The 27,976-nt window shown below is 40.7% G+C and overlaps 1 protein-coding gene across 2 annotated transcripts; it reads right to left on the bottom strand.

The window, feature by feature from the left end:
- Window positions 1-4,708: 4,708 nt before the first annotated feature.
- Window positions 4,709-27,186, bottom strand: LOC146493502 (oxysterol-binding protein-related protein 3-like). 2 transcript variants are annotated; one of them, XM_085148840.1, is made up of 23 exons: window positions 27,072-27,161; window positions 26,940-26,994; window positions 18,860-19,050; window positions 18,437-18,553; window positions 17,675-17,728; window positions 17,439-17,552; window positions 17,093-17,245; window positions 16,902-16,992; window positions 16,674-16,777; window positions 16,009-16,098; window positions 15,728-15,899; window positions 15,457-15,581; window positions 15,219-15,344; window positions 13,642-13,735; window positions 12,510-12,745; window positions 11,407-11,544; window positions 11,012-11,075; window positions 10,556-10,634; window positions 10,319-10,463; window positions 9,679-9,823; window positions 9,434-9,560; window positions 6,923-7,045; window positions 4,709-5,604 (listed from the first exon to the last, which is right to left on the bottom strand). In XM_085148840.1, the coding sequence occupies exons 3-23, from the start codon at window positions 18,920-18,922 to the stop codon at window positions 5,508-5,510; spliced, it is 2,457 nt and encodes an 818-aa protein (XP_085004966.1). In that variant the 5' UTR covers window positions 18,923-19,050; window positions 26,940-26,994; window positions 27,072-27,161; the 3' UTR covers window positions 4,709-5,507. The 2 variants fall into 2 exon arrangements, with proteins under 2 accessions (XP_085004966.1, XP_085004965.1); XM_085148839.1 differs by lacking the exon at window positions 26,940-26,994 and having other exon boundaries at window positions 27,072-27,186.
- Window positions 27,187-27,976: the final 790 nt, after the last annotated feature.

The raw sequence follows: 27,976 nt of genomic DNA, 5'->3' as shown, positions 1-27,976 counted from the left end.
CCAATCTTGTGATGGTTTGTTAGGGATCATTAAAAATAAGTAATTTATTTTTGGCAAGATCATCATTTTTATAGTGGCGACCCTTCCCATGAGTGATATGGGTAGAGATTTCCATCTAGTCAGATCGCCTTCTACTTTCTTTAGAAGTGGGATGTGGTTTAATTTAGTTAAGTCTGAAAGCTTAGGAGAAACATTAATACCTAAATATTTAATATTTCCAGATTGTAGTGGGGCAGAAGAAGAATTATGGAAGGAGCAGTTAATGGGAAGAACTGTAGATTTTGGCCAGTTAATTGAATAATCTGAAACTCTTGAAAACCAGTTTATTAGAGTAATTACCTCAGAGAGGTTGATTTGTGAGTTTTGCAGAAAAAGTAACACATCATCTGCATAGAGACTGATTTTATGTTCTACGTTCTTACATTTTATGCCCTTAATTGTTGTAGCCTGTCTGAATGCTGCTGCTAGAGGTTTGATAAAAATTGCAAAAAGTGAAGGGGAAAGTGGGCATCCTTGTCTGGTGCCCCTCAGGAGACAAAAGCTGGAGGATGTCTGGTCATTTGTTCTGATACGAGCTGTTGGGGAATTGTATAATATTCTTATCCAGTTTATGAAAGAGTTTCCAAAACCAAATTTGTGTAAAGTTGCAAATAAAAATTTCCAGTTAACTCTGTCAAATGCTTTTTCTGCATCTAGAGATAATATTATGGTTTCAATGTTTTTATTGTATGTTTAGTCTATTAAATTAAGTACCAACACATTTTCAAATGGCAAACGGCACAACAGTCTGGTGTGCCATTTTTACTATTTAAATTCTGTCTTTTACATCTTAAGTTTCAGTTCCTTTAAGAGTACAGGGTTGGGTCATTCTGACCTCCAGCGATCCCTTTAGTTGGCATAGGAGTGTAACTAATAAAGGTCCTCTTTTCTCTAAGTCAGAATAACTGATGTTTGATGATGCCTCAATCATCAACAGGATGTCAGAGATGACATCCTGTTGATGATTGAGGCAACAGGATGCCTGCTTGTCACCACGTCCCACTTCTTTTTTCACACATTTTCATTTTTCTTCCAAGTGTCCAAGAAAGTAAGATTAATAACTTGACTTTGCCTCCATTAACAGTACTCGCAGTACGCATTGACTATACTGCACAGAAATCAGAATATATTTGATCAATCTGAGACTATTAAAGCAAACTGCAGTGACACACACATGGACACACTATTTTTTTATTAGGTACACCTTTCCAGTACCAGGTTGGACCCCATTTAGCCTTAAGAGCTGCTTTCATTCTTTGGCAGTACGGATTCAACAAGCTGCTGAAAACATTCCTCAGAGATTTTGGCCCATATTGACATTACAGCATCACACAGTTGCTGCACAGGTGCTCTGTTGGATTGAGATCTGATAACTGTGGAGGTCATTTGAGTAGAGAGAACTCATTCCCGTGTTTAAGGAACCAGTTTGAGATCATTTGAGCTTTGTGACATACAACGTTATCCTGCTGAAAGCAGCTATGAGAAGAAGGGTATACTGGGGTCATAAAGGGATGGACATGGTCTACAACAACACTCAAGTAGGCTGTGGTGTTTAAACGATGCTCAGTTGGTACACTAAGACCAGCCTGAATCATTCATATTGGCAAGATTGAACCATGCTTTTCTGTTGTTTATACAAAGGTCTACCATCTGCATGCCAAACCAGGCTCATCAGACCAGGCAATGTTTTTCAAATCTTCTGTTTTTAATGAGCCTTTGCAAATCGTAGTTTCAGTTTCCCGTTCTTAGTTGACATGAGTGTGACCCGGGGTGGTCTTCTGCTGACATTTTGTGCATTCAGAGATGCTCTTCTGCATGCCTTGGTTGTAAAAAAAAACTGGTTATTTGAGGTACTGTTGCCTTTAATTGGCTGGAAGCAACCAGGCTCAGACCTTTCTGATGTCTGGCATCAAGAAGGTGTTTTCACCCAGAGCTGCTTCTAAGTGGATATTTGAATGGAATGAGTTGCTGGCAAGTGATTGGCTGATTAGATATTTGCATAAAGGAGCAGTTGAACAGGTGAATCTTCTAATGTGGCTGAGACTGTAGTCTTTAATTTGTTAGTGCGTTATCGCAGTGGGAATCTGCTACCGGTCCAGATTCCCACTGCAATAATTAATATTATGCATCAATGTGTTCTTTGAGTATACCTTTATAATCTGAGCCAATATGACCCAGAAAGGAAGGAATTTATAAAGTAGCCATATGCTTCCTCACTGGGTTTTTAAGTTTTCAGACTTTGTGGACTGGTGCCAGCTGAGGTTTTTAAGAGTCATGCAGTGGCTGAGGGAGATGAAACTACAGAGAATGCTCACCTGATCCTGCAGCCCCCCCACCCCTGTTTCACAAAGCTTTGTAGCTAGTTTGATCTCATCCTGCTTTCACCCTGCAACTCCCCTGACTGTGTGGGGGGCACACAGTCAGCACCAAATGGCAAAAAGACACACTTAGCAACCAGCTGATGAATATACCGGAGCATTTAGCAGATAAAGCCCTACATTTTCTCCTCAGAGTTCTTGAAGACCACAAATTAAATTAAAGGTAACAACAGTGATTTTGCTTATGACGTCTGGGTCTTTCAAAAAGTTTACTACATGCTAATTTTAAGGTTAAATGTCAGTACGGGGGCCCCACAAGGGGCCCCCGTACTGCAGACGACCCTGTCCGAGGGTCTCACATACTGTGTTCTCACATACTGTGGTCGGTCGGTGAGGTAGTCCAAAATCCAGGTAGTGAGGTGATGGTCCACTCCAGAGTTCTCCAGCTTGTCCTTCAGGACCGAGGGAAGAATAGTGTTGAAGGCACTGGAGAAATCAAAGAACATGATTCTCACAGTGCTCCCAGCGGTCTCCAGGTGAGCGAGGGAACGATGTAGGTGGTGACTGACGGCATCATCTGCTCCAATGCCAGGCTTGTAGGCAAACTGAAGGGGGTCCAGTGATGAGCTCACCAGGTGCTGAAGCTGAGCCAGGACCAGCCGGTCCAGGGTCTTCATCAGGTGGGATGTCAGAGCCACCGGCCTATAGCTGTTGAGGTCCTTGTGGCGAGAAGTCTTTGGCACTGGTACAACACAGGAGGTTTTCCAGAGCTGTGGGACTCTCCCCAGCCTCAGGCTCAGGTTGAAGAGGTGCTCCATCACACCACACAGTTGGTCCGCGCAGGACCTGACGACCTTTGAGCTGATGCCATCTGGGCCCGCTGCCTTCTTGGCTTTAATCCTCCTCAGTTCCCTCCTAACCTGGGTGGTTGAGAGAGACAGGCTGGAGCCTTGTGTGTGTGTTGGATGCTGTTTTTGGGGTGGGGAGGAGTGAGCAGGGTGAGTAGAGGAGGTCTGAAGTGTCTGAGGTGTCAGAGGTGGAACAGCAGTAGTGGGGGTGGGTGAGTCTGCAGCCGATGTTGAAGACTGCCTCATGGATGAATCAAATCTGTTGAAGAAATGATTCAGTTCATTTGCCCACCTCACATCCCTCCCAGGCAGAGAGTTCTGATGTTTGTGGCCCAAGATGGTTCTGAGGCCTCTCCAGATTTCACCAACGTTGTTTTGCTGAAGCTGGTTCTCCATCTTCTGCTGTAGCTGTCCTTCCCATTCCTTATCAGTCCCTTCAGCTGGAATAAAAAACAAACAAACAAACAAAAAAAAACGGGAGTGCAGTACTTCCAAACATGTCAAATTATTTATCAAAGGACATAACTGAACCTTATTGTCTGCTTTATCTGCTGACTGCTAAATCACACATAATTAAACTTAGTACAAAAACTAAGTAACTTTATGTTTATCTTTTATTTTAATAAATGTAATACTTTTGGAAAGCCTGTTTATTTCCTCTAAAGCCACATTTGTGAGGAAAATGCACTTGTGGGTTGTGCCCATGAAAAACTTCTCTGCCAATGTCAGGCAGCTTATTCTGCTATTGAATCTTGTTTTGAGGTTCCACCACCCCAGGTGGAGTCAGCAACATTCATACAGCAGTTGGATCAAAGGGTCAAAGCGTAGAGAAGATGCAGGGAACACTATGTTGATTGCTGCATCGATGAGATACCAACTTTTGCTGTGGGGAGGGATCTCCTTCACGTGAAAAACAAGCTGGTTATCATTGGAGGCAATCAAAATGCAGAGACATATTGACATGAGATTTTGCAACCAGTGGCAATCTAATACTTCCACATTCTGGGACTGAACTTTTTCATTGAAGATGAAAACCCTACCAATACAGAGCGGGGTTTATCAGAGACTACTTCCCCTCCAGAAAGAATAGAGAGGATGGCATGGCCTGCCTCAAGCCCAATGCAGTGTGTGACCAAGCTGCTGACAAGCAGGAGGTTGTAGGCTGTTGTGGCGGTGTATGATTCTTCCCCATGCTAATAAGCCCCCTGTTTATCAAATATATAAATATTAAATTGTCAGCATGTCTTGTTTCTTCAGACTTTATTTATCAAATCAAATAAATGACACCAAATAAGAGTAAAAAGCAGAAAAAGCTAAGCTAAAAACTTTGGCATTGGTAGAGCAGCCTTTCGTGGGTATAATTCACGTACTCAACTCTGCTGCTCAACCCAGAAATGCATTTTTCTTACAAATTTAAGTGGAAATAAACAGACTCTCCAACTGTGTAAGATTTATTGCCAAGAAGCATTTGTTGCAACAAAGAAATAATCAACCAAACACACGCTTCTTTACTTTATGTGCCAAGTTTATTTCAATGAGGGGGCATTTTTTTGATGACCATTTGAAGAGACTGGTAGTGAGGCAAACAAGAACCAGTGAGACACCATTACTTGTCCATCCCTTGTAGAGTTAATCTTCTTTCAACATGGAGTGTCATTGCCATATCCTCAATGAAAAATTGTGCACAGGATCCCATGACAGGATTGATTATAACAAGGCAGCATACTGACTCCTGTTTATCACAAGAATCTCTAATCGGGCATCAGCTGGAATAATAAGAAATTCTTCGAGTCATGATGTTAACTCGATGGAGCACATGAGCAAGATAAAAAAAAAAACATCTGCACAAGTTCCCATCAGCCCCAGACCATCATTTTCTCTCCAGCTAAGAATCATACTGACATCATTAAAACATTTTTAGTCTGAATAAAAGTGCAAAACTGCTACAGCAGCTCCTTGAATGCAGCACTGCAATAAAAAGGCACTTTGGTAAAAGCAGAGATACAGTGAAACATACAGATATGCACCTTAAGTATACGCTTACATGTAAATTACAGTTACAGGAGGGAAAGCCTAGGAAGAACCATTGGAAAAAAAAGAATACAAAAAACCAAAACACACCAATAAATGTTCTATAGGTTGTGCTCAGTTCTAAAAGAGGAAGCAGGAAGTGTGGATCCAGGTTACACTGACATGGAACATTACACAGGCAGGTCAGGACAATTTGAGTCTGCCCTCAGTTCAGTTTCATACTTCCCTCTTAATAATAAGTCGACTGCAGACGTTTGGTTAAATCCAAAGTTCACCACAGCACAGGGAAGTCCATTTTGCTGAATCCGGGATCTCTGCGCAGCTCCCAGTACGTGTTGTTGCTCACCCAAGTGTCTTCCTTAGACTTCCTGTCAGCAAACCACAAATGATCATGAATTAGTATGACTGACAGATACTGAATGACGCACCACAAAATTACAAATAGGAACTACAGATGAAGACAGAAAAATTAGCTCCCCTGTGAACATTTCCCAAACATCCTGGTTTCATTTGGATGCTTACATTACGTTACTTTGCACACAAAAAACATTTTTTAGTCAGTTATAGTAACAGTGTATCCTTTTGCTGGATAACAGCCTGCAGTAATTTCTTGTAGTTTTCAGCTAGTTTCACTCACGTCTCCTGAGCATCATCAGCACATTTTTCCTTTGGCAAACATTTAAGCGCCTCCAGATTTGATGGTCTTCTGGCACAGACCTTGGTCTCAAATCACCCCACAGATTTTCAGGGCTTCGGTCTGTTAATGACATTCACTTTGGTCTTCTGGAGGTACGTCTTCACCGGGAGCAACCCATGTTTTGGGTCGTTGTTGCGTTGGAAGACAAAGTGTCGACTCAGACATAATTGTGCCGCTGAGGTTTTCTTTCATTATCTTCACATTATCTTCATCATGATTCCTTCCACCTTGATGAGATTCTCAGTTCCAGAAGCGTCCTCGCAGTATAATATTCACACAAACGTGTTTCACCGTGGGGACACTGTTCTTTGGGCTGTACACCTCTCCCTATGTTCTCCAAATATAAACAGTTTCTTTGGCCAGGATTTGGCAGTTAGTTCTGTACTTTGTGGCTCCATTTGAATTTCTTGATACTTCTCACTACAGTTCTTGACACTTGGAAACACTGTGATTACTTTGCTTTGTGCGCATCAACAATTCTTTAAAGTCTATACTGATTTCTTTTGTTTTTGACTTAATGCTTTCTCAAGTGACAGCTCAAACCCTTACTGAAGTTTTTACACTGTGTGTAGGCTGAAAGATAAAGTCAAAATCAATATTAGGTTAACTCTGAAATGCTCTAAGCTTGCAGAGCATAGCAGTTGTTTGTGCTATAGCTTAATAAAAAGTTCAGTTTTTCAGGGGATTGATCATTTTGTACTTGTATTTTTTGTTTTTTCCCCTGAAATAATTATTTTATTGGGTGCAAACAGAAAATTAGTGCATTTAGAAATGCATGTTGAAAATCATTTGCTCTGCTAAAAGGAACATTATGATAAAAACTTTAAATTTCATACAGGAGCTAATAATTTTACCCTCATCTGTACTTTGAGTTACAACAAGCCCAGGATTATGTTGGGAGAAAAAACAACCAACCAACCAAACAAAAAAAAAAAAAACACACACAAACACCGCACACAAAGACCTTACAGACAAGGAAAAGAGCATACTTGAAAAAGCGTGGCTGGTGTGTCATGTTGTTGTCCTGCAGCACTTTCCTCCTCTCCCTCTGGAGCTGCTCTATTCTCTGCTTCTGCTCCTCAGCTCCATCTACATTCCCCTCCTCCAGCAGCCTGGAATAAATATACAGAAACGACAGTCAGGGTGGGGATCAGTGCAGATTTGTTCCTGCTGTCTGTCAGTGCCATTCCCAACCTCCACAAAAAAGAAAAACTCCATCTTTCGGGCAGTTTCGGAAGTGACTTGATGCCGCTGTAACAATATTAACTTCTGAATGATGTCACTTAATAACATAACGTTGGTAGTTAATCACTGGATAGCTGCTATACACAACTTTGTAAAGCTGCTGGATTCATGTTAACAAAACATTTTCTAGTTACTCAAATTCAAATGAAAGAACAAAGATTTTTCTTTTCATTTATGTTGACTCACTGAAACATGTCCCTTCTTATAGAGATATTATACTTAGAGTTATTCAACTATTCTAGGACAGTAGGAATATATCTTTTGAACAAGTAATTAAAAAAAAAACTTACTATACATTTAAAATATTAGACTGTACATAAAAGATGAACACAACTTCCTGGTCTGAAAAGTAAAGCAAATGCATTTTTAAAAGGCAATGTGCATTCTTTGTAATGGCCAGCAGGGGGCAAATCTATAAAGAAGAAAACGTTCCTCGGACTCATTTGTCTGTGAACAATCTGCTAATGTGTTTATACTCAAGATCTCTGGTTTCCAATCTTAAAGAATACAATATGTTGTTGTTTCTGTTGATTATGGTAAGAGTCAAAAAGGAGGATAAAGTAAATAGAAACTCCTTAACACAAACTTCTTCAAAACCTATTGTATACAATACTAAATATGCAAAACTTAATGTACGTTTTCAGTTAAATTTGAACAATACAGTCCAGATAAAAACAAGATGGGAAGCTGAAATAAATAGACACCAGAGGATAGGCAGGAAGAAATATGTGCAGAAGTACACACGATAGCCAACTCCAGACACTAGTAATCGTGGCAAAAATTAGCTTAACACAATCAAACAAATGTTGGAGAAAATATCAGCCACATGCTGGTAACCATACCTACAATATATTGGTATGAGATATTAAAGGCACACAAAAATACCAGAGGGTAGTGAAGGAAGAGAGGAATAATTCCTTTAAAGAAATTGCGTATCACTTTTAAGTGGCTCAAACTTGACCCACCAACGTATAACAGCAAAGTCAAGAATAAATAATATAGTCTCTGAGAATTCAACAAGATATATTTATCAAACAGTGGAGGCCAGCTGAGGTGATCCTGACATATTGAACTCATCTGAGTTAACTCTCAGATCCAAAACCACACACACCAATGTGGTGAATATAATGCCAAAAGTATTCACTTATCTGACTTCACCACATATGAACTTCTTAATCCGCAGGGTTTAATTTAATGCTGGCCCACCCTTTGCAGCTATAACAGGTCCAACTCTTCTGGGAAGGCTTTCTACAAGGTTTAGGAGTGTTTATGGGAATTCTTACAAAAGCGCATTTGTGAGCCCAGACGTTGGAAGGCCGGGCTCACAGTCTCTGCTCTAATTCATCCTACAGGTATTCCATCGAGTTGAGGTCAGGACTGTACCGTCCAGCCAAGTTCTTCCACACCAAACTCGCTCATCACCGTCTTTATGAACTTGGTTTGTGCACTTGAGTGCAGTCATGTTGGAACAGGAAGGGGTCATAACCAAACTGTTCCCACAAAGTTGGCAGCATGAAATTGTCCAGAATATCTTGGTATGCTGAAGCATTAAGAGTTCCTTTGACTGGAAATGAGGGGCTGAGCTCAATGCCCTAAAAACAACCCCCATACCATAAGTCCCCCTCCACCAAACTTGACACAATGCAGTTTGACAAGTACAGTTTCTCCAGGCAACCACCAGACCTAGACTCATCCATCAGACTGTCAGAGACAGAAGTATGATTCGTCAATCCAGAGATCACGTCTCCACTGCTCTAAAGTCCAGTTACTCTATCTGATGATTTGTATTGTGCTTGTTGATGGGTGAGTGAATACTTTTGGCAATATAGTGCATCACATCCAGTTTCAAAACACCAAGTTGTTGACAGCCAAAATAGTCAACGTGAGACTTGAAGATGACGCCTCGGTAATTAATGGATGATTTCATGTTCTATATACAGTCTATGTTTAAAGGACAATCTCTCTCTACAAGCAAGGACATACACAATACTCTTCATCTTTCTGGATCTAGACTAGTATAGCTGTTGCTATGGTTATGTTCATACCTCTGCCTTGTGCTGCTTCACACCACATGGGCAAAGCCAGACTTGGCCCAGAAGCTCATGGAACCAAATGGTCAGATTTTACAGCTTTGAATCTATCTATTGTATAAGACCATCTGTTTTTGTTGTTTATTGTAATCAGGACTAAGAAAACAAACTGAGATTCTCAATGTTACAGTGTGTACACAGGAATGAGAGACAAAGAGTGGCAACCTCTGGTCCGGCCTGAAGCGCGTGTCCGATGGGGGAAGCAGAGGTCTTAAAGCAGGGTCCAGCTCATTTAACTCCACCGCAAACTGGGTGAAGCCGTAGTACTGTTCTTGGTCCACTGGCATTGGATCTAAACACAGACAGACATAAAAAGAAGCAGCTCTAATATCATGTTCAGGTCAGTTGTGTGCTTTGACTGAAGCGGTGCAAGACAGTGTGACCGACACTTCCAGCGACTCCTCACTTACTTGCTCTCCAGATACACGTGGCAGACGGTGGCTTCCCTTGAAACACTGCTTCGTGCCATTTTCCAAATATGGAGTGCACCACTTTTCCATCTGAATCTGTAACCACACCCTCTATCTCATTCACTGTAGAGCTCCATGTTCTTGCCTAAAAAGGAAATATTTATATTTTTTAAAAAGGACACGATACATATACATTACACCATACAAAAGCAGACATTATTTGTATCATACAAACTATGCACTAAATCCTAAATGAATCATCTGAAATTTAAAAGAAACTGCAGCATTGTTACTTTTTCTGCATTTATTTTTTTACAGGTCAACTTCTTATTTGTCCAGTAGATGGTGCTGTTTAAGCTTCTAGTGTTGAAGGACTTTGGCTTACTACTGCTGTTATGGCTTTATGTGCAAGAAATGGACATTTGAATGAGCAGTAATTTTATAACAAGCGTGGATCATTTTTACGAGCCTGCTTAGATGATAAGGGAGCTTATTAAAACATAAAAATCACATGTTAAAATTACTAATAACAACAGCATGACAGAGAATCACGTGTATTTAGCAAAATAATATTACAAACAGTAAGGGGGGAAAGTTTACTCTAATAATGGTGGCTTACACAGCATCTTTGTGTACTAACCTTAACAAATGTAATTTTGCACTGGCAGACATTGCTGTTGATGTTTTTGATCGCCATCTCTCCGTAGTGTTCGATCCAACGCTGGCCACTCAGGATGTTGTGGATGCAGGATGTCACCTTGTTCCATTCATAATGGTCCCCAAACCTGCAGAAAACACACACATATACACACAATGCACCGTTTAGCTTGCACTCATTACACATCAACAACAAAATAGAAAAAAGTAAAGAACCTACGCAGGTAGCGTGACACGGGTGGTTCCCATGGGAACGATTTCCATGGATTTTCCCCAGAATTTATTTTTCCATCGAACATCTGGAGAGAACAATAGAGCATTAAGGGAACAATCTGTAGCTTCTCTGACTACCCAAGGCTGCTCAGTTATTTTTTAACAACGCGCCAGAATGCATCAGAGCTTCCACAAGCTATATTAGTATAATCAATAGAGTCATTTTATAGACTACAATGATGCTAAGCAGTTAATTATCACATGATAGGAAGGTACAAAATGATGGTCAAATGAGGTTATTTAGATCGGCTAAGACACTAGTTTCTGCTTCATGTAAAATCTACAGCATGCAGCAAACACACAGGAACAAGGTGTGGGAGCTCTGATGTAATCTGCAAGAAGCCCAGGCAGACAAGAGGGTGGATGTGGGGTGTTTATTCCAAATAATCCCTGTGGGGCTCACCTTGCCAAAAGGTGAAGTTCTTTGAATCAGCATGACATGCTGACACAGGCGGGTGATGACTCACCTGGAAAGTGGGGAGAAAAAGAAAACAATAATGAGGTCCTTTATGAAAAGGTTGGGTCTGTAAGTTGAAAGAAAAATTCTTTGCTAGCTATACAACCAATAAAGCATCAGATCACCGCAAGGCACCATTTCACTGCCCTACATTTGTTGCTACTACTAGGCTAGTTTTGTGAAAAGAGTCATGAAGAAAGTGGCTTTCATATGTTCCCCTCCCCTTTTTTTAAACAGAATCTAATGAAGTTGTCACAAATAATTTGACAGTTGCATTAACTTAGAGATGACAAAGCAGCTGTGTGCTGTCTGAAGAGAAGTGTAAACTTTGTGACTTCTACCTGCTCAGCTATAAACCTGAAGCCTTTATCAGGCCTGTCGCACTCGTACGTCTCTCCCAGGACGGGGTTAAAGGGTTTGCTTCCTGCTCGGTAGTAGGTGGATGCATATGAAGATATTGCAAATGTAGCAACATACACCTGCAGAAGGAAGGAAGAAAGAGATGGCTCAGTGAATGACACTTGGTTCCAAACAAGAACAGTAAGATGTTCCCACTCTGTCATTCTGTTCAAAAAATAAATATGTCAAAAAGACCCTCAGAGTCAGCCACGGGGAAAGCTCGAACCCCCTCATACACTGGAGCTCAATCAATTTCAAACCCACACTAAGAAGTAAAATAATATTTTTTTTCCCATCAGAACATCTTTGTACCTACAACAAACTTCAAAAAGTGAGTTTTGAGAAATTTGCATGGGTCATATCCCTGTATGGGATAGGTAGCTGCTCTCCTTTTTACATTACAATCAGATACAAGAACTGATTTGGTTGTAGTTTTAATGAAACAAGATAAAGCAGAAGTTGTCAAATTTCAGCCGACCTTTACATACTTGAGGGCCTGAACGTCCAATAATTTTCATAGTATGAAGGTCAAATTTAAATTCATTGTTTCACTACAAAAGAAAAAAAACAAAAAGCTGAGAGCAGGGTGGGCTCAGGCAGGAAGAACTCACTATCTTCCATGGAATGAGCCTGTAATTGGTCTCAGACTATGAAGATAAAACTGTGTATAAGGATTTGTCGGGGAAGAAACTAACAGAGGCAAAATCTGTGTGTGTGTGCATTCATACATGACCCTATTTAAATATGAATTTGTGTTAAAGATAATACATCACAGTTTGTATCGTTTTATGTGACTTCCTTGTAATTAAATATTTATTGAAGGCTCCATAAAAAGTACACATTATACAAAACAAACATCACATTAGCTTCCTGAGGAAGAGCACAGAGCTTATGTCTGCTAGGTGTGTTATTAATATGCCTGTCAGAGGATCTGAACCTCAAACTCTTGTAAAAATAACTCTGTGAATATGACTTTCAAAAGTGTCTCAGGAAAATTAGAGCATGTGCCGGTTTGTAGTCCACGTGTAAAATATTTCCCACTCACCATGCGCTGGTAGGGGTGTTGAGTCTGATTAGCAGTGTCCAGGAGTTCGCTGTACTCCAGCTCCTCACACAGCTTCTGCAGAGTGTTGAGTGGCTCATTGAGGTGCACGGGCATGGCCACCTTGGACAAGTCCTTGCCTATGTTGTTTCTCAGGATGTTCCACAGGCTCACGCTGTTGGCGGGACAGGGAGAGGGCAGAGTGGAGCGTCGACGAGCCAGCGTCACCACGCTGCTCACTACAGAAGAAATACGATGTCGTAAGAGATAGATTAATATGCATGGCTTTAAAAGACATAAGTGAACACTGATGTTTGCATGGGAGGAGTGTTTTTTTGTTTTTGTTTATATGTTAATATGATTATGTATGTAGATTCCAAGTGTATATACGAACTTGTGGAGGAGACCAAGAAGACGACCGACAAGGCTGAGTTTGGTGCAAATGGGGAAACTAATAAAAATGGAAAACGGCATTTGGGACTGAATGATTTGATTACAGGAATACCATTCCTTCTGTTTGTGAAAAGATTAAAAACCACAGTTTTCATGCCGGTCACACACTGCATTAAACAGAGTTTGTAAACATGTCTGGCAGTCTGTGCCGATTTTCAACACATTTTTGGAGCCAAAGATTTATTTCACTGATACTTAGTGACTGTATTAGCGCCAAACTGGTTAAGGATGTACTGAAAATTGTCCACACGAATGCAACATAGGTAACATTTTCAAAGCATAAGAAATGTCAGTATCCATATCAATAAAATATCAGTATGAAACCTTACTGTTACTAGGCATCAATAATTTATTTGATGCTGTTACGTCACGGAAAATGTTCCTAGAATCCCTGCCTCTCTTTATCAGAGGTCCTTGCCTTATTTACACAGTATAATTTTTGTAGATGTTATTACATCGCCAGCACTTCTGGGCTCAAAATTAGTCCCTAAACCACGACAGGGCCTCCACCGTGTTGTACAGATGGCTGTAGATCCTCACTGTTGTACCTCTCTCCTCTCCTCCTCACTACATTATGACGATGATTTGAACTACAAATTTCAGATTAAGATTCAGCTTTTCATACACAGTGGGTGTCACGATGACTTCTCACAGATGCACAGCTTGTTGCCTTATTACTTACCGGAGTTGTGCCTCTCACTCCCCCCAGCGTTGCTGTAGGTATCCACGGAAACACTGTCACTGACATCACTGATATACGAGTCATCGTCAGACACCTTGAGATAGGAAATCAATGATGAAAGGTCAGTGAGCCAGCAGGATACTGAATCAAAGGACAAAAGCACACAGATCTAGAAAGCCTCTGCATCATCGGGATAGAGGAGAACATTTTAGGAGTGACATGTTAGTAAAGCTCAGTTAGGCAGTCATTTTTTTTATCCCATTAGCAGAATTGTCTTTGAGAATTCATTCAACTGGTTGAGAGAAATCTACACTTCTACACCTCCCTTTACCCTGACTTTAAGTTTTAGAAAAACCAACCATGTAACAAAAACAGTGTTGCTTATTTTATTTATTTTTTTAGTTTTACACTAGGGCTGGGCTATATCATACCGTTCACGGTAATACCGATGTAATTTTGGGCAACGATAGGAAAATGAAATATCGCGATAGAATATGGGTAAAACGCGCTTGCGCACTGCCTATGTTTACATACGAACATGGCAGCGATGCAGAATGAGAAGGGCGAAAGCGGATCGTTAAATGAAACGGATGAACCAGAACTGGTTTGTTAAAATGGTGCAACTTCAGTGGTGTGGAACTGGTTTAGCTTTCGTCCATCAGATACACAACAAAGCACTATCTTTGGTAGAGCATGCTAGCGGGCCGTCGTTATTACCGTGTTGTTTGGAAAATACGGCACAATTAAAATCAATCCTTTGATTTTTCTGAAAATCGACAGTGCCCCTTATAATCCCGTGTGCCTTATGTATGAGTTCTGGTTGTGTTTACTGACCTCGAAACGATTTTATGTACACGGCGCTCGAAAATCTGTCAGATGTTTCAGTACGACTTTGCTAAGCTACGAAGCCACACCGCTTGATGGATTGTCGGAGCATTACGGCTCCGACAGTACGTATCACCTCGCGGAGTGATACGTACTGTGCTTCAACATAATATTACGGTATTGTGTGTGTATAACCTCTTTTTACGTTTTGTGGATATTACACATGGTTATGCTGAGGATATGTCGACCAGTTTCCACTGGAAATGCCTTTTGGTTAAACTGTCAGCAAGGAATTTGCACTGTTACATTTTTATGTAACTTTAATGCACATACAAAAAACAGCTGCTTGTTTATGTTGTGGAGTTGTACAGTATTTTGTCTAGTGTCAATTATATCGTCAGTTATATCGTTATCGCAAATTTTCAAATGTATATCGTGATAAATATTTTTGGTCATATCGCCCTGCCCTATTTTACACTATAATTATTTTTTAAATCTCTACACAGAAACTGTTTAGGCTGTGTGTGTTTTTCAAGTCATTTCCATAATGTGTGTGTTATGGAACAAAAGCAGACTTACAATTTCTCTGTCATATATAAATGGTTATAATGGTGTCCGATTATGTAAACTAACTAACTAACATTTTGGACATGCCAAACTTTTTGTGTGGGAACGACGTTGGAATGAATCAGCTGATCATTTATTGCGTTGTGAACATGGAGATGCAGTTGATCTTGCAGATGATGTCTGACCTCGTTCTCAGAAGAAGAAGAGGACAGGAGGTACTCCTGAGCGTCAAAGAACTCCGTTAAGGACTCTGATCCTTTGCTCTCGCTGGAGACCTGGTGCACCAAGGACTGTGGGGCATCTACAGAATCCTGAATTGGATAAAAAGACACCAGGTGAGTAAAATCAGACCTCTTGTCAGGTATTGTGAGTATTTGTGGTGTAATTCCACAGAACCATAGAATTTGACTCGGTGTCACTCACTGAGGCATAGGCGGTCTTTAGACCGACAACATGCGCAGGCTGGGTGGGCTGCAGGTCAATAGTGTGTCTCAGCCTGTCTCTCTCTGCCACCAGGGAACTAAATGCTGACTTCAGTTTGACGTGGACTGGAGAAAGGCAAATGTCAGAGATGGGAAAATAAGCAGGGACACAGCAGATACTGAGTTGTCATGGAAACAATTTTATCGTATGGCAGTGAACACACAAAAAAAAGCATATTTTTAAATCTACAGTAAACCAGGAAAGGACTCACTGCTGTTGGCCAGTTGGCAGAAGTCCTTTTGCAGATGTGAAGCATCTGCAGGTGATTCTGGGGATTCAAGACAGACTTCTTGGGTGTTTGACTCAGCGGTGGAGAGATTTGGATTGGAGGCATGAAGGCGATAGGACTGGGACTGGGGCTGGGAGGAGATACAGCTTGGAACCTGGCAGTCAAATACAGACAAAAGTGAGACATTCTTTCCCACCATTTAATGACTGAACTATATCAAAGCATAAGCAGCAGAGGAAAAAAATAAGAAGCAGGTCGTGAACCTGTAGCGTGGCTTTTGTGTCTTTGCCATTGTTTTTGGACCGCCACCTCCTCGGCCTCTTCTCCTTTTTGGGGATCTCATAAGTAGCTGCCTGTGGCACCACAGATATATTTTGAGGTTGTAATAACATTACTTAGTTCTTAGAAGAATTCCAAGATCAGGGTTTCCACCAGTATTTTCCCATCCCAGCATCCCATCTTGCCTAATATGACCCTCCGCAGTTTTGTTTTTTTTAAAAGACAATGCAATGAATTTACTGTATCCTCCTCCACACCCTTGCCAACTACCAGCTCTAACATTTCTGGTGGAAAGCCTGTATTATTGTATTATTAACATAACAGTTTGTCTTATTAATCTCTTTGAAAAGCAGGTGGACACTATAGCAAACAGCTTTAACTACATTTCCCAAACATAAACTTGTAAATACATTTAGCAATAAAAATAAGCATTTTTTAACATGTTATTTATCCACCTGTAGGCAAACACCAACTTTTACTGTGAAACTTCAGTGGCTACTAACGACTTAGCCCCACCACTTCCTGTCTATGTTCCCCACCAGCATGGTAACTAAGTTGCTGTTGTGTTATTGACTTTAATTATATGGGAAACACATTGATTATTATAAAGAACCACTAATGGCAGCTTAATCCGAGTGCCTGTGCTCACTTGTAGTCCACTGATGACTGGAGCTGAGTATGTGCGGTGCAGGACCTCCATGCTCTTCAGCAGCAGGTTCAGTTCCAGCAGATACGACTCACAGTCCTCCAAGTCTGAAAAAAAAAGAGAAGGTATTATTAGATCAAAGTTGTAGACACAGAAATAAAAGATTAACTGCACCAAGACATTCTGTGATAGGTAAGAAATAAGAAAGAAAACAGAAACAAACAAACCGACCTTTGCAGCACTTGTCCATGTCGTCTGAGGAGTGAAGCCAGGAGTTTATCTTAGATTGGTGGATTGACGCCTGCTTGGTAAGAGTCGCCCTCTATTTGAGATGAATGACAAAGGATGATACACAATTTGCACAACACATCCCCAAGGATGTTTTTTTTTTTTCCTTACACAAGAGGACTGGGGCAACTTACTTTCCTAAGCGATTCATTAAGAGAGGGAGAGGATATCGCATGGGGGTGGAAGAGATGCTTCTCGTGGGGATACATGCTTATTTCATTCTGCCGAAACAGACGGTGATGACGCAGCTTTGACACCCACTCCTCAAACAGCTCCGGCGACTTCACCTGGAAGCCACAAAGTCAAATTAGCTTGAGGAAAACTTGAAGAACCAAAGCTCCTGCAGATGTCTTTCTATGAAACACACAAAGGAAATCAAAGAGAAGACCTGCCGAGGTTGAGGCATTTTCTAGTGAGGATACATCTCAAACAGCAGTAAGAAAAATAACGGGGAATGTAACTAAATGTCTCAAGAGTTACCTTTAGGTGGTAGATGTTGTCTTCCGTATCCAGATCAATGCACATGGCTTTTTTCTTGATTGACATTACAGAGAGACCAACGTCTATGCAGCCATGTAGTTTCCCCTTACTAATCTGTGCAATCAATCAATCAATCAATCAATAAATAAATAAATAAAACACTTTTCACTTGGCATTTAACGTGTGCATAAGTTTGTATATACAGAAGACAGATGGAGTCATAAAACAATACTTACATCGCTTTCCCGCTTTGCATATCTCATGATGCCTTTCTCCAACAAAAAGTATCTCTATGTTGGAAGAAGATAAATGAATTTTTATTATTATTTACAGACGTGCCATGGTCTATTAATTACTGCGTATATAAACAATTAAACACAATGCAGACTGTGTAGATTTGCACAACAGTCCCTTTCAATTCTCTTGAACCTGACATTTAAATTTTATTACTGAAGTGAGATAAGTGACCCAAATGATTAAAGATAATCATCATATATTGACATAAGCAGTTTATGGGAACGCTGTATTTTACAAATGAGAAAGCTAAATAAAAGAGTACGCTGACAGAGCTCAAGGCCTCTTTATCAGGTAAACTATGCTCTGTTAAAGGGGCTGTTCCATCATGTCGCAAGGAAAAAGTTTCCAAGTATGATTACACTCACTGAGATCAGAAGGGGAGGGGGATGAGTCAGGTTTACAGTGTAATCAGCTGGGAGTCAAAAGAATGGAAAGGAGGAAATACAGAGAGCTAAAAAAGTGGAGGAGGAGGAAATGTGGAAACAGCCTGAGGTACAGACAACAAATCAGGATACTAGCACTAGCATCACACTAGTATGCATCATAGAAAGATTACGTAAAACGCTGCACTACAAATAACATTTTTAGTCTAAGACTCTTAAATAAAGGTTCAACAGCAGTAGCAGAAGGGTTTAAGAGTCTCCTGTAACAACAAGCAGTGCTGCAGTCTGATGCGTTAAGAAGCCAGCAGAGGCCCTCACCTTATGCCAGCCCTTCATGGGCCACTTCCTTCTCTTGAGCAGGAAGCCTCCCTGCTTCCCAGGCTCCTGCATGCTGGCAGGAACCCCCCTGAGCCCTTCCACAATCTCCCAGTTATCCTGCAGGACGACAGGGCAACGAAGCATGAGACAGACAGTGAATGACTGTGTTGTGTGTATACATTTCACTATCACAGCAGAAACACTATGGCTGCAGTTATTGTTCTGCCTGACGAATGTGGCACGTATTGAACCATGAATAAGTGAATCACTTTCAACTGTTTGACAGTGAGAGAATAAACACACAGAAACACATTAATAATTTCTCACGTTTTATAGCCTGATGGGCACCACAGTGCGTGATGTTATTAGAATTTAACAAATTAAACATCACACAATAGTAACACATACAGATGTTACACACACCTGGCTGCCGTCATGTTTAGAGGAGCCGCTGCTGTCACTGTGAGTGGGTGACGTTGATGTCATCTTTTTGCGCCTCGACTAATCCTCCACCTACCGCTGTCTTGTATCTCTGGAAACCGTGGCAACAGAGATCACAGGCGAGCAGCCAGGAGCATCACGCTGACCTTTGAAGGCCACTGCAACATCCAGCACTGCAGAGAACAGAGAAGGTAGGTTTAAAAAAAACAACATGTGAGAGCAACACAGGTTTATTTTAAACACAACAGCAGCACACAGCATCCATAATCAGGATGAGATAAAAACAGAAGAATCACTGACTCACTGTGTGTCTGTCTGACTCTGAAATTCCTAAAGTCCAAAGTAGCTGTGTTTAAAGGAAGCTAGCCATAAATATCCAAATACAGTCATTTCCATGAGCTCAATATGAATGAATTCACATGGAATCAGACGCAATAAGCTTTACACATACAGAGTCAATTTTTTTTTTCTCTCCATACAGGTGATCCAGGTGTTTTGTTTGTTTTTCTTTCTTTCTTCCCCCCTTTCTCACCGTCTCTTCTCCCCTCTGGTTTTCTTTCTCTCCCTCTCTTTCTTTCATTCTTTCTCCCTGTCCTATCCCCCAGTCATGTCTGTCCCGTTTGTAGCAACCGAAAATAAAATAAATTCATAATTATAATAAAGGTCAATCAAATGGACCAATATGGCAAGGCCATGATGATCCACTTGGTAAAATAAATCCGCTTGGCATCTTTCTTTGCCTTAAGACAACAATTCTGATGGCTAAAGATCCAAACGGGACAAAAAATAAATAAAAAAATACAAATTAAAATATAAATGAGTCAAAGTAGAATGCAAGTGTTATAACCAAAGCCCACTGTTCAAGAAGTGTGTAAAATGAGCAGGTAATCATGAGAACAGAGGTACATCGCTTTCCATGTTCTCCTCTTAAACACTGTTAATGTCAAACTGGTTTTCCATTAAAAAAGATAAGATGAGCCCATAATGATAAGGATAGCAATCCATGGAACATATGAATAGTTCAGGCAGGTGTTTCAAAGTCACATCTATCACATAGTGTTATGATTTCAATACTGACCAGCAGTGTTGGGGTCATTACTCAATAAAAGTCACACATTACGTCTTAAAAGTAATGCAGTACATTATCTAATTGCTCATCACAGAGGAATTCTGTACTTATTAGTCTGTAAAAATACCCTGAAACACACCAGCACCTGTAAACAATATAAGCCTATAGGCTACAGTCTCACACGCCAACACAAACTCTAACCTATCCTAAGGAGGACACACATATGAGCCTTCTTTTAGCTTTGAACAAAAGTCAACAGCACAGAGCACAAAGATAAAAGCTGAAGCAGTGTTAGCAGTACAATGCAGTCGTTTTTGTCATGGACGCAGTTTCCACTTTACCATCAGCCTCTCGTCCTTTTGTGCAGTAAAAATAAAAGTAATGTCCAATTCTCCACTCCTCAACAGCTTTATCACAGTACCGCTCCACTGTTTTCCTCCTCCCGCATACAAACTGAAATCAGCTGCTTGTAGCGCAAGTGCACAGGACGAAAAACACAATTGTTTGATTGATGGTTTTTTTTTTTTCTATCCGCCTGGACAACTGAAGAACTGACAAAAGTAATAACATAATTGTAACTGTAATGTAATTAATGTGTTACATTACTGCGTTACTGAAAATGTAATGTGATTACAGTACCCCCAAACACTGTTGGCCAACAGGTCTAGGTATCCTGTATAGTGTATGACATCAGTTTCAGCCAAACATTCGTTTAAACTGCTCTAAACCCTAAATTTTAGGAGGTTTTTCTCTTGGTTCTGTATGATGTCACTGAGAGTGGATGTCCTTAATAAACTCATTTGTGGCACACAGCAGTAGCTGTGAGCACAGAAGCCTGACATACCCATTGTTTCCAAGGCGTACCCATGTGAAGTTGGCTTCAAGGGAAGGTAAGAGTATAAATAAATGTGTCAATGACACAAAGCTACTCCCTCATCTGCCTTCACTCGCTTGTGAACTTCAGTGACATCCCATTCTTAATCTACAGGGTTTAATATTATGTCAGCTCATCCTTTGCAGCTATAACAGCTTCAGCTCTTCTGGGAAGGCTTTCCAAGGTGTTGGAGCATTTATGGGTATTTCAGAGTATTCTTCCAGAAGCGCATTTATGATGTTGGACGAGAGGTCAATCAAGTGCAGGCCAGGCAAGTTCTTCCACAAGAAACTCGCTCATCCATATCTTTCTGGACCTTGCACTAAAAGTTGACTGTGGAATATTTAGTAGTGAGGAAATTTCGCAAGTGGCATCCTATCATGGTACCACGCTGGAATGAGCTCCTGAGAGCGACCCGCTCTTTCACAAATATTTGTAGAAGCAGTCTGCGTGCCTCGGTGCTTGATTTTATACACCTGTGGGAAAGGACATGATTGGAAGACCTGAATTCAAGGATTTGGACTGGTGACTGAATACTTTTCACAGCTACTATGTCTCCAATCTAGTAATTATAAAACAAAATAAATAAAAAGGAGACCTAGTTTTGCATGACAGGTTTGAGGAGTTTTTTCTGATGCCTTAAATGTACACACCAACGCTCCATGTGATGCAACATTCATTCGTCTCCTCACCTCAAATGGCATGCTCCAACCTTGCTGTGCTTGTATCTGTGTGTTAATGGCACTCCCTTTTTGTACAGCCCTCTCTTTCTGTGGAAGTACACTGTGCATGTGAGAGGAAAGGGAATGCCTCTGAGGTTTGCGTGTGACCGAATGTATGCAAATTGGTGTAATTGTTTGGATTTGCTGCTAGCTGCAAACTGAGAAAGCTCTGGTGGTTTATGAGCGTGTGTGTAGTCTGTGGTTCCCCTTGCTTGCAGTCAGTCCCATGCTCAGGACGTGAGTCATCAACAGGAAAGAATGCGCACCGCACCGCGCTTCGATACCCCCGGCACACCAAAACACAAGGCTAGCGACAGTAAACACACGGCTAAAAGCAGAATGAAGCACATGGACGGCCCACTTACTTCACAGCTACTGCACAGGCCATAGGGTCAGACAACATATCTGAGCAGCCCTCAGATTATAAACTCAGGGAGCTCAGTTTAGCTCATCAAGCTGTTCTGTTTGCAATTTTCAGGCTGCGACATTTCTGGCATCTTGAGCTGCATTAGAAGCTTCACAGAAATATGTTATGAATTTACTGCACGGCTCTACAGCATATCACAGCGATGTAAATACACCTGTATGTAGTGTAAACAACAAAAGATGAATGCAATCATACAACATTGCATTTACATATAATGTAGGAGCTCAGGGGCTCAACAGTAAGTTTACAACATCTGAGGCTCACTGAAAAGCTACATGCAAAATATGTGGCGATTATGAATGAAGAAGTATCAAATACCACTTGAACAAACATGGTTAACATTGCCTCCCTCCCATTCCTGTCATTTTGTTTTCCTTTCATATCTGTCAGCAGAAAAGTTTGCAATAACTCACATTTCCTCAGAGCAAAACCACGGCATGCAAAAGCTGTGCATTTGTTTATCAGCTACAGAGGCCTTTCTGGCTTCTATGAGACGAGTCCCTGAACACCCCACCGGGTGCTCTACTTAGCTCAGCTGACTGATTACCGTAGGACTGTATCTCACCAAGGCCTCTGCACTGTAAGACTAGAAGTGCTGGGGTTTTACCTTCGGTCTTATGTAATGTGAGTCAATCATTAATGGCCCAACACCTTGTAAGTGATCTCACAAGATGGAAATGGGTCATTCTCATGGTAAGGGCCAACGCTGCTGAGTCACAAGGGTTTAATGGGGGAATAAAAGGTTTAAAGGAGATGTAAAAGTGACTCTTTTTTCCCTCAAGTGTGGGTAAGAATTTGTCATTTTGTGAAGAGATGAAACAAACGCAAATGGAAAATGTGTTTAGACTGTAGACACTGAGCAGCGCAAGAGCTGCTTGGGCTAACAACAATAAATGAATGTAACTCTGATATGTTCTTCGTTTGTCATATTGTGGATTTTCTGCATACTGCACTTCAGTAAAAAGTACCTACAAGGCCCAGAATGACAACAGTTTATCCCCTAAACTTCAAGACTGGACTTTAAAGCAGCTTTTAGTTGAGTACACACACACACAGATTCAACAGACAAAAGTCAGACATGTAAATACAAGAGCGGATTATTCTTCTTGTAGCCAAATTCACAGACTTTACATAAAGTTACCCACTGATTAGTGAAGTCTTATTATGAAACCTGCAGAGGGCACTGAGGGAGAGGACTTATCATCCTTTTTATACTCTAATGGGGGACAGACATTACAGAAGGTGAATGGTGCATTCAATACAACCTGAGACCATAAACTGAGTAAGAACGTGCTTACAAAGATCACAGTTTAAAGGCCTGATTACAACTTAAAGAGTAATCATTTATCTTCTGTCTTTCTTGACTGACTGAATCACCTTGTTGTTGAATTGTGCTATACAAATAAACTTGCCTTGCCTTGCCTTCAAATACCAGAGGCTAAAAAATTTTTTTTTAAACCGCAAACATTTTGTAACACTGCAGCACTCTTCCTCTCACATACCGCTGTGTTGTATTGTGTGTTTAATGTGTTCATATTTTTCCCATTGCATACTTTCAAATTCCTTTCCTTGGCAACGCTGCTGCCAGTACTTTGAATTTAGCAAATGACCATGACCTGGTAATTGAATTCAGATAATGGGAAGATCCTGTGGGTATGTTGAACTTTCCAGTGCATGGCTCAGGAGAGCTGAGGGTCATATACACTTTTACAGAATAAGACTTCTTTCTGAAACCAGAAGATTCGCCTCCTAATAAACATTAAATAAAATCCAAGTTTAAGACATCTCCATTTGCTTGATTTTTCAGACCCGAAAGCTACATTCATCTTTGATATGCAGCCTATGCTTTTTCCATTCAAGACTCACCAGATGCCCACAAGATTACAATGCTTGTGTTCATTCAAAGTATTCCTGAACAATTCCAAGTATGCTTTTACAGCCATAATATGAAGACCACAGGAATGTCCTCTCTTTTAATTTGAACATGACTACAGGCAACACAGTGATTGCTCACTGGTTTCAGGCTGAAGCCTGAGAAATTGTAAGGCTGGAGTTTCCAGTTCTGGCATGGCAAACACACAGACCATGACTTACCAGCCAATCCATCTGCTTTCAACCACAAATTCTTGCAACAACAGGACTGCAAAAAAACCAACAGTCCACATCATTTTCATATCTGCTCCCCATTTTTACCTGACTGGCTCACAAAGCAATGACAAATTACTGGTCAGAATTACTGGGTTGAAACAGTGCATGATCCTGTTATTAGCAAACAGAAAGATTTTCACTTTTTGCAGGTTTCATCTAGCCATTTCAGACATCAATACCCCAAATTTTGTGACAAAAATAAACCCATGTGTGACAGCACACGGTGTGATCAGATGGTGGCAGCAGCACAGTTTATCTGACCTTTGACATCAAGTGTGCACGACTGATAGCACTGAATGAAATACAGTGCCCATTTCCTTTGTGCAGTTAGAGAAAAAACACATGTGGGTATGAGCGAGTGATCAAAGATATACAAAGCAGCCCCAATATGTCACTCAGCAGTCACTGATTATTTCTCATGTGCAGCTAAACAGCATGCACTTAGATTCCTGACCAGTGTATTTATAAAGGCTACATCACAAAAGATGTCTCTCTGTCTGCTTCCTGCTGAGACAAGAGACACTTTGTGTTGCTGCTTCAATCACTGGTTGCTATGGATACAAAAAAAAAAAAGAAGAGGCAAAGCCAAGAATAAAGTTTGTTGATTCTTTATGAAAAATCTGAGGGACATAAAACACCAAACTATTTATAGAACATGTGGTGTTAAAAGCAGAAAAAGATTTCACACTAGTCTTTGTGCTGACCAGCTGGCTGGCATGGAAGTAAGACATAAGATCCTTTAACTTCATATAACCACAGGTGGGCTATTCTCAGACCAACCACTTGGTGTGTTAGTCTAACAAGAGTCTTCTGTATTTACCAGCTTTAAAGTGGGTGTTGCAGAAAGGAGAAAGTGACACAGAGATAACTCAGTGAGTCACGTAGGCCTGGCTGGATGTTTGCACCCAAAATGTTGCAGCAGGGACAAAAAAAACCTAACATTTTAGCTGGACAGGAATCAGCTGATTGACAGACTTAAAACCGACTCCCTTAGAGCAATAATCCTCTGGCCTGAGATCCTGTGCCAGGAGAGCAGACTGGAACAGAATCACTTGTAGTGGGAAATTAATATCTTGCACAAGGGCACTTCACCAAGCCAGACGCATGCCAACAAATGGGTTTGAAAACAGATTGCCGCATTTATGGACACTCTCTTGCTGCTAATACTCTGCCTAGGGCCTGAGGAATTACTATTTTTATGCATTAACCAGCCGGCTATTTCTGAGATTAACAGATTAGATCTCTAAATGCCAGAAACATCCCAAATTCCCCAACGAACAGGGTGCCATTTTTAAATGCTGTGTTTAGAAAAGCTGGCATTTGTGCTAATAAACTGGTTTGAAAACATTCATGAATCTGATGAATGGTGAACTTTTCAAATAAGAGTCATTTGCCCAACAGTTTTGCCAAACAGCCACTGAAAGTAAATAATTTAGAGGTTTTTCTGTTCATATACTCTCTAAATGTGGGTCAATATCGATGCTTAAAATAACAACTTGAACAATAACCAATGATCACATATCAGTACTGGCTGATATATTAGCCTTGTTGACAGATATTTTTTATTTTATCAGCAAGATAAAGTTACATGTACCATTACCATTAATCTATTATGTTACAACAACAATTAAAATATGTAGTTCCCTCTTCCTCTCACCCCCAACCCATCACAGCAGGCTGTCCCTCCCTAAACCTGGTTCTGCTGGAGGATTATTCCTGTTAAAGGGGAGTTTTTCCACCCCGCTGTCACCAAGTGCTTGCTCATAGGGGGTTGTCTGATTGTTGGGGTTTGTTTCTAATGTTGTAGGGTCTTTAACTTACAATATAAAGCATAAAGTATTATTTAAAAAAAAAAAACTGAATCAACAATTTTTTATCAATTTCAGTATTTCAGCTCGTCATCGTGCTACCATTGAATATTTAGCAAGCACAAAATTCATGTGAAACAACAGATAAACATCAAAAAACATCAGAACAAACCTGATGTTAGACATGTTAACAAAAACCTTCAGGGCTGTGGTTGTGTTTACATTAGCTTGAATGTTGGACTGGCACTGTGCAGCCACAGCCAAACTGTGAATGGCTCAGTGATAGCAATGCCATCGTCACTCGTGCTTAAAATCATCTTGTCTGGGCTAGATGGTGCATGGTCTAGTTGTTTTACAGTCAAAAAAAAAAAAAAAAAAAAAAAAAACAGGGTCACGAATTATGGTGTGTAAACAACAATTATTTTAATTATTAAATAATTGCCAGGTTATTTGGCCAGGTTATTTTTATTTATTTCAAAAAGAGGTTTATAGTGGGTTTGGGGGGGGGGGGGTTGCTTTTTTGACTAGTATGTGTAATATCCAGTGTTGGTTCAATTAAAGTTATCAAATAAATAAAAGATTTTATTAAACCATGGATTAAATCTCAGCTTCACTACAATGTAAATATCGGATATAATCGAGCTGAATAAAGTAAATGAATAAATACATATTTTGATGACACTGATGTCAGAGAAGCAGCCAGTGCGGATTGGTTACACGAAGCATGCATTCACGAGGACAGGACTCCATGGGAAGTGGGAACCACAGGTGTCCCGTCTAAGTGCACAAAAAGGCAATGCTCGGCTCCTGCTGCCAGCACAGCAACACAAAGTTGTCAGGGTAAACAAAAATTACCAACATATTCCCTGCGCTCGAAACAACCCCCTGCCCCCTATGAAAAAATACCCGCTATAAGTCGATCCTTACACGTCTATTAAGAACCTGATGTCTAGAGGTGCCCATTAATAATTCTATCGAAAGCGATACTTTTAACTTGAGCGCCGAAACACTCACCGACAGCCGCCACGAGAACGCAGTCCAGCGCTTAATGCCAGCGGAAGCTAAACAACTACAGAAAAAACACACGAATAAATTCACTTGAGAAAAAGCGAAAATAATAATAATAATTCAAAAAGACATGCTTACGTTTCCGTGGGGAAAGCTAGTGCATCTTCTCCCGGTAGTAGCGAGCAGCCAGGAGCCTCGTTTTACTGCCAGAGTGTCGTGGGTGAGGAGGGGCCGCTGGGGGGGGAGGAGTGACTGACGTCCCTCTCAGCCAATCGCAATCGAGGATAAAATCGGGGCGGGGTTGACGTACTCCAGGTTGACGTACACATACGCCTCAAACACCGAATGAAGAGTCAAGGTGAGAGTTAAACATTGGGGTCTGCGCGTTCTATGTTATCATTTTATTTTAGTTCAGTTAAGCTTTATTTACACAGCGCCAAATCACAACAACAGTCCCCTCAAAGCGCTTTATTGTGAGGCACATACATGATCTTAAGTAGGCCAGAGCAGTGAAGCTCCCCTTTCTATAAGTATAAAGAAGTTTGAGGTACTTTAATACATAAAAGGAGGTGTAATGTCAAAAATAACGGTTTTCTACATGAGAAAGAAATGCTGCTCTGGGCTTCAATTGTAAGAAATAAATGTGTTAAATTATATAAAACAAAATTCTGTTAGCTCACTGTGGAGACAGTCCTGCAATTGTAAAATTGATGATTTGTGTCAACTCAGAGAATTCTTTTACAAAAACAAAAACAAAAACAGGAAAAACCATAAAATCTCTGTAATTTATCTGTTTATCTATTACTTATTTCTTTTGGTGTAGTATTATTGGCTATGGTGAAGGTCTTCTTTTTGCAGGAAAAAGCTGTGAATAGCTGTCAAACATGAAAGCTGTCAAACATAAGGCCTCCAGGCCATGCCCTACAACAATCACATCATCCCTCCACACCCTCCCCAAAAAAAGCATGTGGCGACTGTGGGAAGGAAAAACCCTTTTAACCCCAATAGAGGTGGAGGTAAGGTGAGGCAAGGGAGACAGGACA

This window comes from Neolamprologus multifasciatus, chromosome 22 (genome assembly GCF_963576455.1).
Source record: "Neolamprologus multifasciatus chromosome 22, fNeoMul1.2, whole genome shotgun sequence".
NCBI classification, from domain to species: domain Eukaryota; kingdom Metazoa; phylum Chordata; class Actinopteri; order Cichliformes; family Cichlidae; genus Neolamprologus; species Neolamprologus multifasciatus.
The sequence above is the reverse complement of the archived record's forward strand: the minus strand, read 5'-3'. Positions and strand labels throughout refer to the sequence as shown.